Source organism: Somniosus microcephalus, chromosome 11 (genome assembly GCF_052327205.1).
Source record: "Somniosus microcephalus isolate GS21.2 chromosome 11, FLI_Smic_1.0, whole genome shotgun sequence".
Taxonomy (NCBI): domain Eukaryota; kingdom Metazoa; phylum Chordata; class Chondrichthyes; order Squaliformes; family Somniosidae; genus Somniosus; species Somniosus microcephalus.
In genome coordinates this window covers 3,336,283-3,353,750 of record NC_140997.1, presented here as the reverse complement: position 1 = coordinate 3,353,750, position 17,468 = coordinate 3,336,283, and the positions used below count along the sequence as shown (strand labels likewise).

Below are 17,468 nucleotides of genomic sequence, written 5' to 3'. Positions count from 1 at the left end.
CAATAGTCGCCTTCAAAGGGGAATTGGATAAATACTCAAAGGAGAAAAAATTGCAGGGCTGTGGGGAAAGAGCGGGGGAGTGGGACTAACTGGACTGGTCTTCGAAAGAGCTGGCGCAGACTCGATGGGCCGAATGGCCTCCTTCTGTGCTGTGCTATTCTAGGATTCTAGGACCAGGAGGAGGCCATTCAGCCCCTCGAGTCTTTTCTGCCATTCTATTAGATCGTGGCTGATCCGTACCTCGCCTCCATTTACCTGCTTTTGTTCCCCGTCCCTTACCTAACAAAATTCTGTCGATCGCAGTCTAGAAAATGACAATGTTGTTGGACACAACATGACTTTTACAAATCTGTATCGGTTGCCATCCTCTTTCTTGGTATTCATTTAATCCAGTGTTACAGCTGCTAAAAGGATCCCTTTGAAAGGAATCTCACCATCTGCACCCACTTTTTAGGAGCGCGCTCTAGTGGCTAGAGTGAGCCAAGTCCAAGTACTGGTCTGTTCTGAATTGACTATTCAGAGCCAGGGCAGGTAAGGAGCGCTAGGATGTGTCACTGGCCTAAGGACGACATTCCCATTCCTAATTATTATACATTCACTCCTGCTGGGAGATGCAGCCACCAGCACTGGGTGAGAACAGAATTGTAATGCCTCCCATAGCCAAATAGCCACTGCCAATCACTCTCCAGGTTCTCACAGGAACAGTGAGTATCCTCTCCACAGGCAACTGGTGAAATGCACCCAGTGTGGAACTCCGCCTGTAGCAGAAAAGAGGAAGTTGAAGAGATTAAAAGAGTTCCCGCTGCACAGAGTTGCCAGTTATTTTGCAGATTCCCAGCCTGAGATGAAGCCTGTATTTAAATGGATAAGCTTATCGGGACACGAGTTAGCTGGATGCATGCACAGATACACACACGGTTTGCACTCACACAGACACACACTCACACTCACTCACACTCACTCACACTCACTCACTCACACTCACTCACACTCACACAAACACACACTCACACGCACTCACTCACACTCACTCACTCACTCACACTCTCAAGCACTCTCACTCACTCACTCACTCACACAGACACACACGCACTCACACACACTCACACAAACACACACTCACTCACACACTCACTCACACACTCACTCACACTCACATGCACTCACTCACACGCACTCACTCACTCACACGCACGCACTCACTCGCACGCACTCACTCACTCACACTCACTCACTCACACGCACTCACTCACACGCACTCACTCACACGCACTCACACGCACTCACACGCACTCACTCACACGCACTCGCACGCACTCACGCACTCACTCACACGCACTCACTCACACGCACTCACTCACACGCACTCACTCACACGCACTCACTCACGCACTCACTCGCACGCACTCACACTCACGCACTCACTCGCACGCACTCACTCGCACGCACTCACTCGCACGCACTCACTCGCACGCACTCACTCGCACTCACTCACACGCACTCACTCACACGCACTCTCACACGCACTCACTCACACGCACTCACTCACACGCACTCACTCACACGCACTCACTCACACGCACTCACTCACGCACTCACTCACACGCACTCACACACACGCACTCACTCACACGCACTCACTCACACTCACACAAACACACACTCACTCACACTCACACGCACTCACTCACACGCACTCACTCACACGCACTCACTCACACTCACACAAACACGCACTCACTCACACGCACTCACTCACGCACTCGCACGCACTCACTCACTCGCACGCACTCACTCGCACGCACTCACTCACACGCACTCACTCACTCGCACGCACTCACTCACACGCACTCACTCACACGCACTCACTCACGCACTCACTCACACGCACTCACTCACACGCACTCACTCACACGCACTCACTCACACGCACTCACTCACACGCACTCACTCACGCACTCACTCACACGCACTCACTCACACGCACTCACTCACTCACACGCACTCACTCACACGCACTCACTCACACGCACTCACTCACTCGCACGCACTCACTCACACGCACTCACTCACACGCACTCACTCACTCACTCACTCACTCACGCACTCACTCACACGCACTCACTCACACGCACTCACTCACACTCACTCACACGCACTCACTCACACGCACTCACTCACACGCACTCACTCACGCACTCACTCACACGCACTCACTCACACGCACTCACTCACTCACACGCACTCACTCACACGCACTCACTCACACGCACTCACTCACACGCACTCACTCACACGCACTCACTCACACGCACTCACTCACACGCACTCACTCACACGCACTCACTCACACGCACTCACTCACTCACACGCACTCACGCACTCGCTCGCACGCACTCACTCGCACGCACTCACTCACTCGCACGCACTCACTCGCACTCACTCGCACGCACTCACTCGCACGCACTCACTCGCACGCACTCACTCGCACGCACTCACTCGCACGCACTCACTCGCACGCACTCACTCACACGCACTCACTCACGCACTCACTCACACGCACTCACTCACACGCACTCACTCGCACTCACTCGCACTCACTCACTCGCACTCACTCACACGCACTCACTCACACGCACTCACTCACTCGCACTCACTCACTCGCACTCACTCACTCGCACTCACTCACTCGCACTCACTCACTCGCACTCACTCACTCGCACTCACTCACTCGCACTCACTCACTCGCACTCACTCACTCGCACTCACTCACTCGCACTCACTCACTCGCACTCACTCACTCGCACTCACTCACTCGCACTCACTCACTCGCACTCACTCACTCGCACGCACTCACTCGCACGCACTCACTCGCACGCACTCACTCGCACGCACTCACTCGCACGCACTCACTCGCACGCACTCACTCGCACGCACTCACTCGCACGCACTCACTCGCACGCACTCACTCGCACGCACTCACTCGCACGCACTCAAGCACTCACTCACACTCATTCACACGCACTCACACGCACTCACTCACACTCACTCACACAGACACACACTCACTCACACACACACAGACTCACACTCACAGGCACTCACTCACACAGACACACACTCACACTCACACACACAGACTCACACTCACATGCACTCACTCGCACTCACATGCACTCACTCACACTCACTCACACACACAGACACACACTCACACTCACCCACACTCACCCACACAGACTCACACTCACACGCACTCACACACTCACTCACACTCACACACACAGACTCACACTCGCATGCACTCACTCACTCACTCACACAGACACACACTCACACTCACACACACAGACTCACACTCACATGCACTCACACTCACACGCACTCACGCACTCACACGCACTCACACGCACTCACGCACTCACTCACACGCACTCACTCACACGCACTCACTCACACGCACTCACTCACGCACTCACTCACGCACTCACTCACGCACTCACTCACACGCACTCACTCACACGCACTCACTCACGCACTCACTCACGCACTCACTCACACGCACTCACTCACACGCACTCACTCACACGCACTCACTCACACGCACTCACTCACACGCACTCACTCACACGCACTCACTCACACGCACTCACTCACACGCACTCACTCACACGCACTCACTCACACGCACTCACTCACACGCACTCACTCACACGCACTCACTCACACGCACTCACTCACACGCACTCACTCACGCACTCACTCACACGCACTCACTCACGCACTCACTCACACGCACTCACTCACACGCACTCACTCACACGCACTCACTCACACGCACTCACTCACACGCACTCACTCACACGCACTCACTCACACGCACTCACTCACACGCACTCACTCACACTCACACAAACACGCACTCACTCACTCGCACTCACTCGCACGCACTCACTCGCACGCACTCACTCGCACGCACTCACTCGCACGCACTCACTCGCACGCACTCACTCACTCACACGCACTCACTCACACTCACACAAACACACACTCACTCACACTCACGCACTCACTCACACGCACTCACTCACACGCACTCACTCACACGCACTCACTCACACGCACTCACTCACGCACTCACTCACACTCACACAAACACACACTCACTCACACACTCACTCACACGCACTCACTCACACGCACTCACTCACTCGCACTCACTCACTCACACGCACTCACTCACACAAACACACACACTCACACTCACGCACTCACTCACACGCACTCACTCACACGCACTCACTCACACGCACTCACTCACACTCACACAAACACACACTCACTCACACTCACGCACTCACTCACACGCACTCACTCACACGCACTCACTCACACGCACTCACTCACTCGCACTCACTCACTCACTCACACGCACTCACTCACACGCACTCACTCACACGCACTCACTCACACGCACTCACACACACGCACTCACACACGCACTCACTCACGCACTCACTCGCACGCACTCACTCGCACGCACGCACTCGCACGCACTCACTCGCACGCACTCACTCACACGCACTCACTCACTCTCACGCACTCACACGCACTCACTCACGCACTCACACGCACGCACTCACTCACACGCACTCACTCACACGCACTCACTCACACGCACTCACTCACTCGCACTCACTCACTCGCACTCACTCACTCGCACTCACTCACTCGCACTCACTCGCACTCACTCACTCGCACTCACTCACTCGCACTCACTCACTCGCACTCACTCACTCGCACTCACTCACTCGCACTCACTCACTCGCACTCACTCACTCGCACTCACTCACTCGCACTCACTCACTCGCACTCACTCACTCGCACTCACTCACTCGCACTCACTCACTCGCACTCACTCACTCGCACTCACTCACTCGCACTCACTCACTCGCACTCACTCACTCGCACTCACTCGCACTCACTCGCACTCACTCGCACTCACTCGCACTCACTCGCACTCACTCGCACTCACTCGCACTCACTCGCACTCACTCGCACTCACTCGCACTCACTCGCACTCACTCGCACTCACTCGCACTCACTCGCACTCACTCGCACTCACTCGCACTCACTCGCACTCACTCGCACTCACTCGCACTCACTCGCACTCACTCACTCGCACTCACTCACTCGCACTCACTCACTCGCACTCACTCACTCGCACTCACTCACTCGCACTCACTCACTCGCACTCACTCACTCGCGCACTCACTCACTCGCGCACTCACTCACTCAAGCACTCACTCACTCAAGCACTCACTCACTCAAGCACTCATTCACACGCACACACACACTCACTCACACTCACTCACACAGACACACACTCACTCACACACACACAGACTCACACTCACAGGCACTCACACACAGACACACACTCACACTCACACTCACACACAGACTCACACTCACATGCACTCACTCGCACTCACTCACACTCACACACACAGACTCACACTCACATGCACTCACTCGCACTCACCCACACTCACCCACACAGACTCACACTCACACGCACTCACACACTCACTCACACTCACACACACAGACTCACACTCGCATGCACTCACTCACTCACACGCACTCACGCACTCACACGCACTCACATGCACTCACTCACACTCACACGCACTCACATGCACTCACTCACACTCACACACGCACTCACTCACACGCACTCACTCACACGCACTCACTCACACGCACTCACTCACACGCACTCACTCACACGCACTCACTCACACGCACTCACTCACTCGCACTCACTCACTCGCACTCACTCACACGCACTCGCACGCACTCACTCGCACGCACTCACTCACACGCACTCGCACGCACTCGCACGCACTCACTCGCACGCACTCACTCGCACGCACTCACTCACACGCACTCACACGCACGCACTCACACTCACACTCACACGCACTCACTCACACTCACTCACACTCGCACTCGCACTCACACGCACTCACTCACACTCACACACACACTCACTCACACAGACACACACTCGCTCACACTCACCCCCAGCCCTGGATCAGAAACCATGAAGTGTTGTTCGTGTTTTTTCCTGTTTGATGGCCCTTTGAGATAATGCGACCGATCAGCACCACAGCTGTCAAAATAACAATAGCAAGTGAGAAAACCTCGAAGCTAGCTCAAAACTTTCACACAGAGAGAGGGAGAGAGAGAGGCGCCACAACAGTTTCCTCTCGAGAGCGAAGCAGATCGGCAGCACGTACCAGGAAGGAGCAGGAATTGTCGTGTAGGACCCGCTGTCGCTGTGGTGATGCTGCTAACCTTGCGGGTTTATCGTATTCGCAGAATCAGACTCTTGCTTTCATTTATTTTAAACCCATTCCTAACTGTCATAGAATCTCACAGCACAGAAGGAGGCCATTCGGCCCATCAAGCCTGTGCCGGCTCTTTGAACGAGCTCTCCAATTAGTCCCACTCCCCCGCTCTTTCCCCATAGTCCTGAAATTTTTTTCCCTTCAAGTATTTATCCAATTCCCTTTTGAAAGTTACTATTGAACCTGCTTCCACCGCCCTTTCAGGCAGCGCGTTCCAGATCACAACAACTCGCTGCGTAAAAAAAATGTTTCCTCATCTCTCCCTCTGGTTCTTTTGCCAATCATCTTAAATCTGTGTCCTCTGGTTCTCGACCCTTCCGCCAATGGGAACAGTTTCTCCTTATTTACTCCATCAAAACCATTCATGATTTTGAACACCTCGATCAAACCTCCTCTCAACCTTCTCTGCTCCAAGGAGAACAACCCCAGCTTCTCCAGTCTATCCACGTAACTGAAGTCCCTCATCCCTGGAATCATTCTCGTAAATATTTTCTGCACCCTCTCTAAGGCCTTCACATCCTTCCTAAAGTGCGGTGCTCAGAATTGGACACAATACTCCAGTTGGGGCCGAACCAGTGTTTTATAAAGGTTCATCATAACTTCCTTGCTTTTGTACTCTCTATACCTCTATTAATAAAGTCAAGGATCCCATAAGCCTTTTTAACCGCTTTCTGAACCTGTCCTGCCCCCTTCAGAGGTTTGTGCACACATACCCCCAGGTCTTTCTGTCCACACACCCCCTTTAAAATTGTACCATTAAGTTCATAAGTGACTAAAGTAGTGGACAGGGGAATGTTGATGGATGTTGTTTATATGGACTTCCAGAAGGCATTGGATAAGGTTCCACATAAGAGACTGTTAGCTAAAGTTGAAGTTCATGGAATTGAGGGCAAATTATTGACCTGGTTATGAGATTGGCTGAGTGGCAGGAGACAGATAATAGGGATAATGGGCAGGTACTCAAATTGGCAGGATGTGACTAGTGGTGTCCCGCAGGGATCGGTGTTGGGGCCTCAACTATTCACAAGATTTATTAATGACTTAGATGACGGGATGGAGAGCCACATATCCAAGTTTTCTAAGACACAAAGAAAGGTGGCATTGGAGGCAGTGTAGATGGAAGCATAAAATTACAAAGAGATATCGATAGATTGAATGGGCAAAACTGTGGCAAATGGATTTCAATGTAAGCAAATGTGAGGTCATCCACTTTGGACCAGAAAAGGATAGAACAGGGTACTTTCTAAATGGTGAAAAACTAGAAGCAGTCAGGATATTAAGGGGAACAGATAGGGTAGATAGAGAGAAACTATTTCCGCTGGTTGGGGATTCTAGGACTAGGGGGCAGAGTCTAAAAATTAGAGGCAGACCTTTCGGAGTGAAATTAGGAAACACTTCTACACACAAAGGGTGGTCGAAGTTTGGAACTCTCTTCTACAAATGGCAGTTGATGCTAGATCAATTGTTAATTTTAAATCTGAGATTGAAAGCTTTTTGTTAACCAAAGGTATTGAGGGATATGGGGCAAAGGCGGGCGGATGGAGTTCGGTCGCAGATCAGCCGTGATCTCATTGAATGGCGGAACAGGCTCGAGGGGCTGAATCCTGTTCCTCTATCGCCTCTCCTCATTCTTCCTATCAAAATGTATCACTTCACACTTCTCTGCATTAAATTTCATCCGCCACGTGTCTGCCCATTTCACCAGTCTGTCTGTAGCCTCCTGAAGTCTGTTACTATTCTCCTCATTATTTACTGCATTTCCAAGTTTTGTGTCATCTGCAAACTTTGAAATGATGCCCTGAGTACCCATTAATATATATCAAAAAGAGCAGTGTTCTTAACACCGACCCCGGGGAACACCACTGTGTACCTCCCCCCAGTCTGAGAAACAACTGTTCACCACTACTCTCTGCTTTCTGTCCCGTAGTCAATTTTGTGTCCATGCTGCCACTGTCCCTTTAATCCCAGGAGCTTTAATTTTGCTAACAAGTATATTACGTGGTACTTTGTCAAACGCCTTTTGAAAGTCCATATACACAACATCAACCGCACTACCCTCATCAACCCTCTCCATTACTTCATCAAAGCAGTTAGTCACACGTGATTTGCCTTCAACAAATCTATGCTTTCATTCAGCCCATACTTTTCCAAATGCCAATGAATTTTGTCCCAGATTATTGTCTCTAACAGTTTCCCCACCACCGACGTTAGGCTGTCTGGCTTGTAGTTGCCGGGTTTATCCCTCTCCCCTGATTTAAACAGGGCTGTAACATTTGCAATCCTCCAGTCCTCGGGCACCACCCCCACATCCAAGGAGGATTGGAAGGTTGTGACCAGAGCCTCCGCAATGTCCACCCTTCCTTCCCTCAGTAAACGAGGAGTCCCTTCCCGACTGAGTGACTTTTCTACTTTGAGGACTGCAAGTCTTTTAAGTTCCTCCTTTTTATCTATTTTTATCCTGTCCAATATCGCTACTGTCTCCTCCTTTACTGCTACATTGGCAACATCCTCTTCTCCAGTGAAGACAGATGCAAAGTCCTCATTTAGTGCCTCAGCCATGCCCTCTGCCTCCACAAGATCTCCTTTTTGTCCCTAATCAGCCCCACCCTTCCTCTGACTAACCTTTTACTATTTATGTGTTCATAAAAGACTTTTTGGCTTTTATGTTAGTCACTAATCTATTCTCATACTCTCTCTTTGTCTCTCTTATTCCCTATTTTAGATCTCCTCTGTACTTTCTATATTCAGTTGGTTCTCTACTGTATTATCAACCTGACATTTATCAGAAGCCTCCTTTTTCTGCCTCATTTTAATCTCTATGGGGCGAAATTCGCCTCCGTTAGTGCCTCCGGGGGCGCCCACCGAGAAATTTGTTGGGGTGCTACTGAGGCGTTAGCCGATAGCGCGGAGCGGCCACGTAGCACTCCGGCGCTACCGCACTTTGTGCCACGGGCACCGCCCCGAGAGGACGTGGAGCGCCCGAGATAGCGCTCCGCTTCCTTGCCAGGGCGGTACTCCCGCACCAAGTGCTAAATGTCTGGCGATAATCCGGTTACGGCCCCCAAACGGGGCAATACCAAATTTTGCCCCCAATACCTTTAACCATCCAGGGAGCTCGAGCTTTGGGTGTCCTTCCTTTCCCCCTCATGGGAATGTGTCTACTCTGTACCCAAACCATCCCTTCTTTGAGGGCCTCCCATTGTTTAATTACTGTTTTGTCTACCAATTTTTGATTCCAATCCACCTGGACCAGATCCTTTTTCAACTCACTGAAGTTAACCCTCCTCCAGTTAAGTAGTTTTATGCTTGATTGTATCCTGTCCTTTTCCATAACTATTCTAAACCTGAAGATATTGTCATCACTGTTTCCCAAATGCTCTCCCACTGAGACATGCTCCATTTGCCCCACTTCATTCCCCAGAACTAGACCCAGCGTTGCTTCCTTCCTTGTTGGGCTGGAAACACACTGATCAAGAAAATCCTCTCGTACACGTTTCAGGAATTCCTCCCCCTCTTTTCCCTTTACACTGTCTATATTAGGATAATTGAAGTCCCCCATTATCACATATCTGTAGTTCTAGCATAGAATGGTTACAGCACAGAAGGAGGCCATTCGGCCCGTCGCGCCCGTGCCGGCTCTCTGCAAGAGCACTTCAGCTAGTCCCACTCCCCCACCCTTTCCCCGGAGCCCTGCAAATGTTTTTCCTTCAGGTACTTATCCAACTCCCTTTTGAAAGCTACGATTGAATCTGCCTCCACCACCCTCTCATTCCTCATGTCGCCTTTGGTTCTTTTGCCAATCACCTTAAATCTGTGTCCTCTGGTTCTCGACCCTTCTGCCAATGGGAACAGTTTCTCTCTCTCTACTCTGTCCAGACCCCTCATGATTTTGAACACCTCTATCAAATCTCCTCTCAATCTTCTCTGCTCCAAGGAGAACAACCCCAGCTTCTCCAGTCTATCCATGTAACTGAGGTCCCTCATCCCTGGAATCATTCTCGTAAATCTTTTCTGCACCCTCTCTAAGGCCTTCACATCCTTCCTAAAGTGCGGTGCCCAGAATTGGACACAATACTCCAGTTGAGGCCGAACCAGTGTTTTATAAAGGTTCATAATAACTTCCTTGCTTTTGTACTCTGTACCTCTATTTGTGAAATCCAGGATACCGTATGCTTTTTTAACTATTTTCTCAATGGATTTGTCAAAGGCAAATTGTGTTTAACTAATTTGATTGAGTTTTTTGATGAGGTAACAGAGAGAGTTGATGAGGGTAATGCGGTTGACGTGGTGTACATGGATTTCCAAAAGGCATTCGACAAAGTGCCACATAATAGGCTCGCCAGCAAAGTTGAAGCCCATGGAATAAAAGGGACAGTGGCAGCTTCAACAATTTGTGCACATACACCCCCGGGTCTCTCTGTTCCTGCACCCCCTTTAGGATTGTACCCTTTAGTTTATATTTCCTCTCCTCGTTCTTCCTACCAAAAAGTATTGCTTCGCACTTTTCTGCGTTAAATTTCATCTGCCACGTGTCCGTCCATTCCACCAGCCTGTCTGTGTCTTCCTGAAGTCTATCACTCTCCTCCTCACTGTTCACTATACTTCCAAGTTTTGTGTCATCTGCAAATTTTGAAATTGTGCCCTGTACACCCACATCCAAGTCATTAATATATATCAAGAAAAGCAGTGGTCCGAGTACCGACCCCTGGGGAACACCACTGTATACCTTCCTCCAGTCCGAAAAACAACCGTTCACCTCTACTCTCTGTTTCCTGTCACTTAGCCAATTTCCTATCCATGCTGCCACTGAAGCAGAAAACTATTTTATCCTGACTGGTATCCAATAGAGAAGCAGAGACAAACAGAGAGACAGATGGAGGGGGAGACAGAGAGACGGACAGAGAGAGGGAGAGAGACACAGAGAGACAGACAGAGAGGGGGATAATCGGTTTTAGTGATGTTGATTGAGGGATAAATATTGGCCAGGACACCGGGGATAACTCCCCTGCTCTTCTTCGAAATAGTGCCGTGGGATCTTTTACGTCCACCTGAGAGAGCAGACGGGGCCTCGGTTTAATCTCCCACAATACATAGTTAAAGTTTCTAATGTCGACATGTTTATAACAGCAGAGATCTATCTTAGTCAATATTCTAATCTTCACCAAATGTCGCTCCCAACACTATCTAAAATCATATCTTGCATCAAGAAAATGCAAGAGTAGTGGAAACAAAACCAGCCAGCGTGTTAAACCTTGTCGATAAGATAGATTGAAACCGATGTGGTTGATCCCAATCACTGAGCACTGGGCTATCAGCAGATTACCCGTTGCACCTCAGTCACATGCTTCTGCCTGGCTCAGAACCGACTGGTCAGCAGATCAGATCTGTTTACACAGAAGTTTCTGTGGAAAATATCACAGCCTTTATCAGTTCCGCCTTGTAGCTTTGTTTTTGGGCGATGAAGACAGAATTGGTAAGAGACTGGGTTCTACAATGAGTTAGATATTAGTCTTTCACCTCCAGAATCAGACTTCAAATTCAGCGGGGACGGATAACTTGCAGCCAATAACCGTCCTATGTAAAATGGGTTTGGGTCAGACATGATCCAGACACGATTCTGTCCCTTGTGGGATCCAGTCAGCGACACAGAACTGTCAATAATTTGGCACTAATTGGTACAATCCCATTCACACCCAGAGGATAGCTGGTGCAGAAAATGGAGATGTGTCACACAAGTGCAATGGGACCCAGGGAGTGTTTGATGGGACAGTGTAGAGGGAGCTTTACTCTATATCTAACCCGTGCTGTACCTGCCCTGGGAGTGTTTGATGGGACAGTGTAGAGGGAGCTTTACTCTGTATCTAACCCGTGCTGTACCTGCCCTGGGAATGTTTGATGGGGACAGTGTAGAGCGAGCTTTACTCTGTATCTAACCCGTGCTGTACCTGCCCTGGGAATGTTTGATGGGACAGTGTAGAGGGAGCTTTACTCTGTATCTAACCCGTGCTGTACCTGCCCTGGGAGTGTTTGATGGGACTGTGTAGAGGGAGCTTTACTCTATATCTAACCCGTGCTGTACCTGCCCTGGGAGTGTTTGATGGGACAGTGTAGAGGGAGCTTTACTCTGTATCTAACCCGTGCTGTACCTGCCCTGGGAGTGTTTGATGGGACAGTGTAGAGGGAGCTTTACTCTGTATCTAACCCGTGCTGTACCTGCCCCGGGAGTGTTTGATGGGACTGTGTAGAGGGAGCTTTTCTCTATATCTAACTCGTGCTGCACCTGCCCTGGGAGTGTTTGATGGGACAGTGTAGAGGGAGCTTTACTCTGTATCTAACCCGTGCTGTACCTGCCCTGGGAGTGTTTGATGGAACAGTGTAGAGGGAGCTTTACTCTGTATCTAACACGTGCTGTACCTGCCCTGGGAGTGTTTGATGGAACAGTGTAGAGGGAGCTTTACTCTGTATCTAACCCGTGCTGTACCTGCCCTGGGAGTGTTTGATGGGACAGTGTAGAGGGAGCTTTACTCTGTATCTAACCCGTGCTGTACCTGCCCTGGGAGTGTTTGATGGGACAGTGTAGGGGGAGCTTTACTCTGTATCTAACCCGTGCTGTACCTGCCCTGGGAGTGTTTGATGGGACAGTGTAGAGCGAGCTTTACTCTGTATTTAACCCGTGCTGTACCTGCCCTGGGAGTGTTTGATGGGACAGTGTAGGGGGAGCTTTACTCTGTATCTAACCCGTGCTGTACCTGCCCTGGGAGTGTTTGATGGGACAGTGTAGAGGGAGCTTTACTCTGTATCTAACCCGTGCTGTACCTGCCCTGGGAGTGTTTAATGGGACAGTGTAGAGGGAGCTTTACTCTGTATCTAACCCGTGCTGTACCTGCCCCGGGGGTGTTTGATGGGACAGTGTAGAGGGAGCTTTACTCTGTATCTAACCCGTGCTGTACCTGTCCTGGGAGTGTTTGATGGGACAGTGTAGAGGGAGCTTTACTCTGTATCTAACCCGTGCTGTACCTGCCCTGGGAGTGTTTGATGGGACAGTGTAGAGGGAGCTTTACTCTGTATCTAACCCGTGCTGTACCTGCCCCGGGGGTGTTTGATGGGACAATGTAGAGGGAGCTTTACTCTGTATCTAACCCGTGCTGTACCTGCCCTGGGAGTGTTTGATGGGACAGTGTAGAGGGAGCTTTACTCTGTATCTAACCCGTGCTGTACCTGCCCCGGGGGTGTTTGATGGGACAGTGTAGAGGGAGCTTTACTCTAACAATCCTTCTCTCAGCAGTAGTCTCCAGCCTCTCTCTACTTTCTTCTCCCTTAGTTTTATTGACAGTACCAGATTCACTGCTTCTCTATACTTTCCAGTCTTGTTTCATCTGAGATCCGAGTGTCCCAATGCTGTCTGATCTCCTCTCTTCAGCTTTGCGCCGGAGAAATCAAGTCTGATCAGAGTCTTCTGCTCTGACTGATTCTCTCCAGGTCCGAGCTCCTTTGAAATGCCTTCCTTCCCTTAGTCTTCCCTTCCACAATCAACAGACTTTTAAAACCTGTCGCTACTTGACCATTACTCCTTCATTTGCCTCATCGTCTGTTATTCTCTTCAATCATTACAACAGTGACTGCACTTGTAAAGTGCTTCATTGGCTGTGAAGCGCTTTGGAACGTCCTGAGGTGGTGAAAGGCGCTGGAGAAAAGGAAGTTTTTGCTTTCTGTCTTGGCACTGTGTCCTTCACCTGGGTTTCTGTAGTTTAAAAAAGGCAGACGTGATCGCCACTCCTTGTTCAACAATGCTGACTGTTATCATGTTAACTTACTTCCTTTGATCGGAGTGGGCCTTTGGCGTAGCGGTAGCATCCCCACCGCTGGGCCAGAAGGTGTAGGGTTTCGAACCCCGCTCCAGACCGTCCCGGCAAGTGGAGTCGGAGCTCCGGCTCTAAATTCTGGGTTGACATCCAGCGGGATACTTGCGTCCGTGGGTGTGGGTGGCCCCCCCCCCCCCCCCTCGTATGGGTTGTGGGAGCCTGTAAAACCCTCCCGCCATAGGACTAACCACCCTAATGGCTGGTACAAAGATGGTTACGGTCACGGAAGGAGTGTTAATCGCGGCCAGAAATCCTTCCACCACTTTATACAGTTCCAAAAGGGAACAGTGTGAAGACACGTACGACGACGACATCCTTTGATCCAACATCGTGCCGCAGGATGGTTTTATATAGAACTGGCGTTCTGAGATGTGTGATGCTGTGGAATTTGTGGTATGAACTAATTGATGATATTGGTTGATCAATGTTAGTTGATTTATATTACTGTAAGAAGTTGATCAGCTACATTACCGATCTGTATAGTGCACTCCATATCAATATTCAAATATCCGGATTGCCTGACAAAAGTTTACCTGTAAAAATATTGAAATACAAGTCCACGACTTGTCGTCTTTAGCTGCTTTTAACCAGGGCTCTCTTTCCTGTTTCAGAATTGGGTTAATGCTCAGCACCCAGATGTGTTGTTTGAAGTCAATGAGAAAAATGCAATGGTCTTGGAGAAGGGGGACATTGTACAAGTCTACGATGGACCGATTGCGCTTGAGAAAGCGTTGATGATGGAATTGAAACCCTGGGACAAACAGTCTGAGATTCATTCCTCGTGGCAGGCCTTGTGTGGCCCGAGTTCCTGTCTTTCATCTCACTCTCGGGGCCAATTTGGAAACAACATTGAGCAGTGGAAGGATAAATCCTATGGGCGGGTATCTATCGACACTGTGACAGTGACCGATGAGGTCGTACCTTGTCCCCAATGCAGTTACAAATGCAAGCCAACCAGACCGCCCTACTTGACCCAATGTAATAGTAATTCTGACAGAGACAATCCCAATGTGCAGGATTATCCCACCAGCCAGCAATTGTTCAGTCATCTGCAGCCAGTTACATCAGGAACCCCTCAGCACTGCGACAGCACCACGCCACTGAACACCATGATGTCCCTGTTAACATCGTCTGATGGCCAAAATGGGACAAGTGGGAATGTTTTAGATCTTCAGTGTCTCAACATGGCTGACTGGGGACCAGAAAATGAACCTTTTCCTTTGAATGATGGTGAAGATGCCTCCTGGGATGACAGAAATGTAGGCGAAGGTGGTTCTTGGAGCGATGGAAGTTTAGATACCATCTCATCGTGCAGTAGGCTCGAACCAGACCTTGGTTATCCGAAGATATCACTGGATTTAGATACTGTTGACAGTGGATTCACTGAGACTGACACCGATTCAATGACCGCTGTCGATTCTGGATATAAATGTAACACAGGCACAGATGGAATAATCAGGGCAGAATACGGACAAGAGCCGGGCGATAACAGCGCTGTTAACTCAGAGCAGGAAGAGCAGTATTACAGAAGCTACGTCAAGCAGTGGGCCAAGTCCACGTCCGCCTGTACAGACTGCAGCAGTCATGAATAGCGGCCCTGGCTGGTTTCTAACCTCCTCTGGCAGGTGTGGCTCAATGGAGCTTAAAACCTGCCGCGATGTCAGAAATGTCTTTGCACTGGTGTCAGTCATTCCTACATAGCTAGAGATGAGAGCTGGGAGTGAAAAGATGCTCGGCATTTGTTTCCCTTTTCATGGATTCTGAATGGAGAAACAGGGAGTCGTGTCGCAGACCCTGACTTGCTACTTTTATTTTTTAGTGACACAGCCTGACATTGTCGCATTTTGTTTGGATTCCCCGCCTATCTGAAATTCTGCAGATTAACTCAATCTTGCAAAGCCTCTAACCTCCTCCATCCCCAGTGTTGTCATTTCAGTCAATGTAGGAAATAAAAACCTTGCAACACTCTGATCTTGTGAAATTGCTTTCAGTTAAGCCACAGATTGTTCCCAGAGGCAATAGTCAATGTGTAACAGAATCTATAATTATACTGCTGGCTGCTTCTCATCACGGACTGACTGGAAATTTCACACCCGCCATTACATGTCATACCATCCTAATGACTGCACTGACCTGCCAAGAGGATCGGAGCTCATCTCACACGAGTGACCCTTCATTCAGTATCCTGCTACTTTCACACTGACTCTCTGACCAAAGCTTGGTCCGGTACAGGAGCCAAACTACCGGCCATTAGTAAACCACCAGCCTCTGTCTACCTGTGTGTGTGAGGGGGCATCTCTTACAAATATCCGCACTCTCAACCCCCAGAGCCAGTGCGCACATACCGACACTCTCCCCCCAAGACCCCCCCCCGCCCCAGACCCCCCCCTGGAAATATCAACTCCCCCGCCACTGGAAAAATCAACCCCGCCCCCGAGACACCCCCCCTGGAAATATCAACCCCCCGCCCACCCAGACCCCCCCTGGAAAAATCAACTCCCCGCCCCCACTGGAAAAATCAACTCCCCGCCCCCGAGACCCCCCCTGGAAAAATCAACTCCCCGCCCCCCAGACCCCCCCTGGAAAAATCAACTCCCCCCCCCCCCCCCCCCCCACCCACTGGAAAAATCAACCCCGCCCCCGAGACACCCCCCTGGAAATATCAACTCCCCGCCCCCCCCACACCCCCCCTGGAAAAATCAACTCCTCCCCAGACCCCCCCTGGAAAATCAACTCCCCCCCCCCCCCCCCCCCCCCCCCCCACTGGAAAAATCAACCCCGCCCCCGAGACACCCCCCCTGGAAAAATCAACTCCCCGCCCCCCCAGAACCCCCCTGGAAAAATCAACTCCTCGACCCCCCCTGGAAATATCGACCCCCCGACCCCCAACCCCCCCCCCTGGAAATATCCCCTCTTCTTGTACAGCAACAGTAAAAACAGTCAACAATCAGAAAAACGTTGACTATAATTTCTCTCCACGGATGTTGCCTGGCCTGCTGAGTTTTTCCAGCATTTTCTGTTGTTATTTCAACAATGGGAAAAGTTGTGGAAGATGCTGACTGCAGAATCCGTGAGACACTGAGCTCACAGCCCAGATAAATCAGGCCCTGCTGAACGATCGGTGACCCCAGAACTTCCCCAGGCTACCTGTGGGCAGCAGGCAGCCCCTGGGCCAAATCTGGTCCACAAA

General features: G+C 50.5%; 1 protein-coding gene across 1 annotated transcript in view; it reads left to right on the top strand.

Moving 5' to 3' along the window:
- LOC147110263 (interleukin-21 receptor-like) overlaps positions 1–16,249 on the top strand; it is a 107,064-nt gene extending 90,815 nt beyond the window's left edge. Inside the window, 1 exon segment of the mRNA XM_086000050.1 lies at positions 14,890–16,249. Within this exon segment, the coding sequence (XP_085856176.1) occupies positions 14,890–15,870 (981 nt within the window). The 3' untranslated portion in view covers positions 15,871–16,249.
- The last annotated feature ends 1,219 nt before the right edge of the window (positions 16,250–17,468 follow it).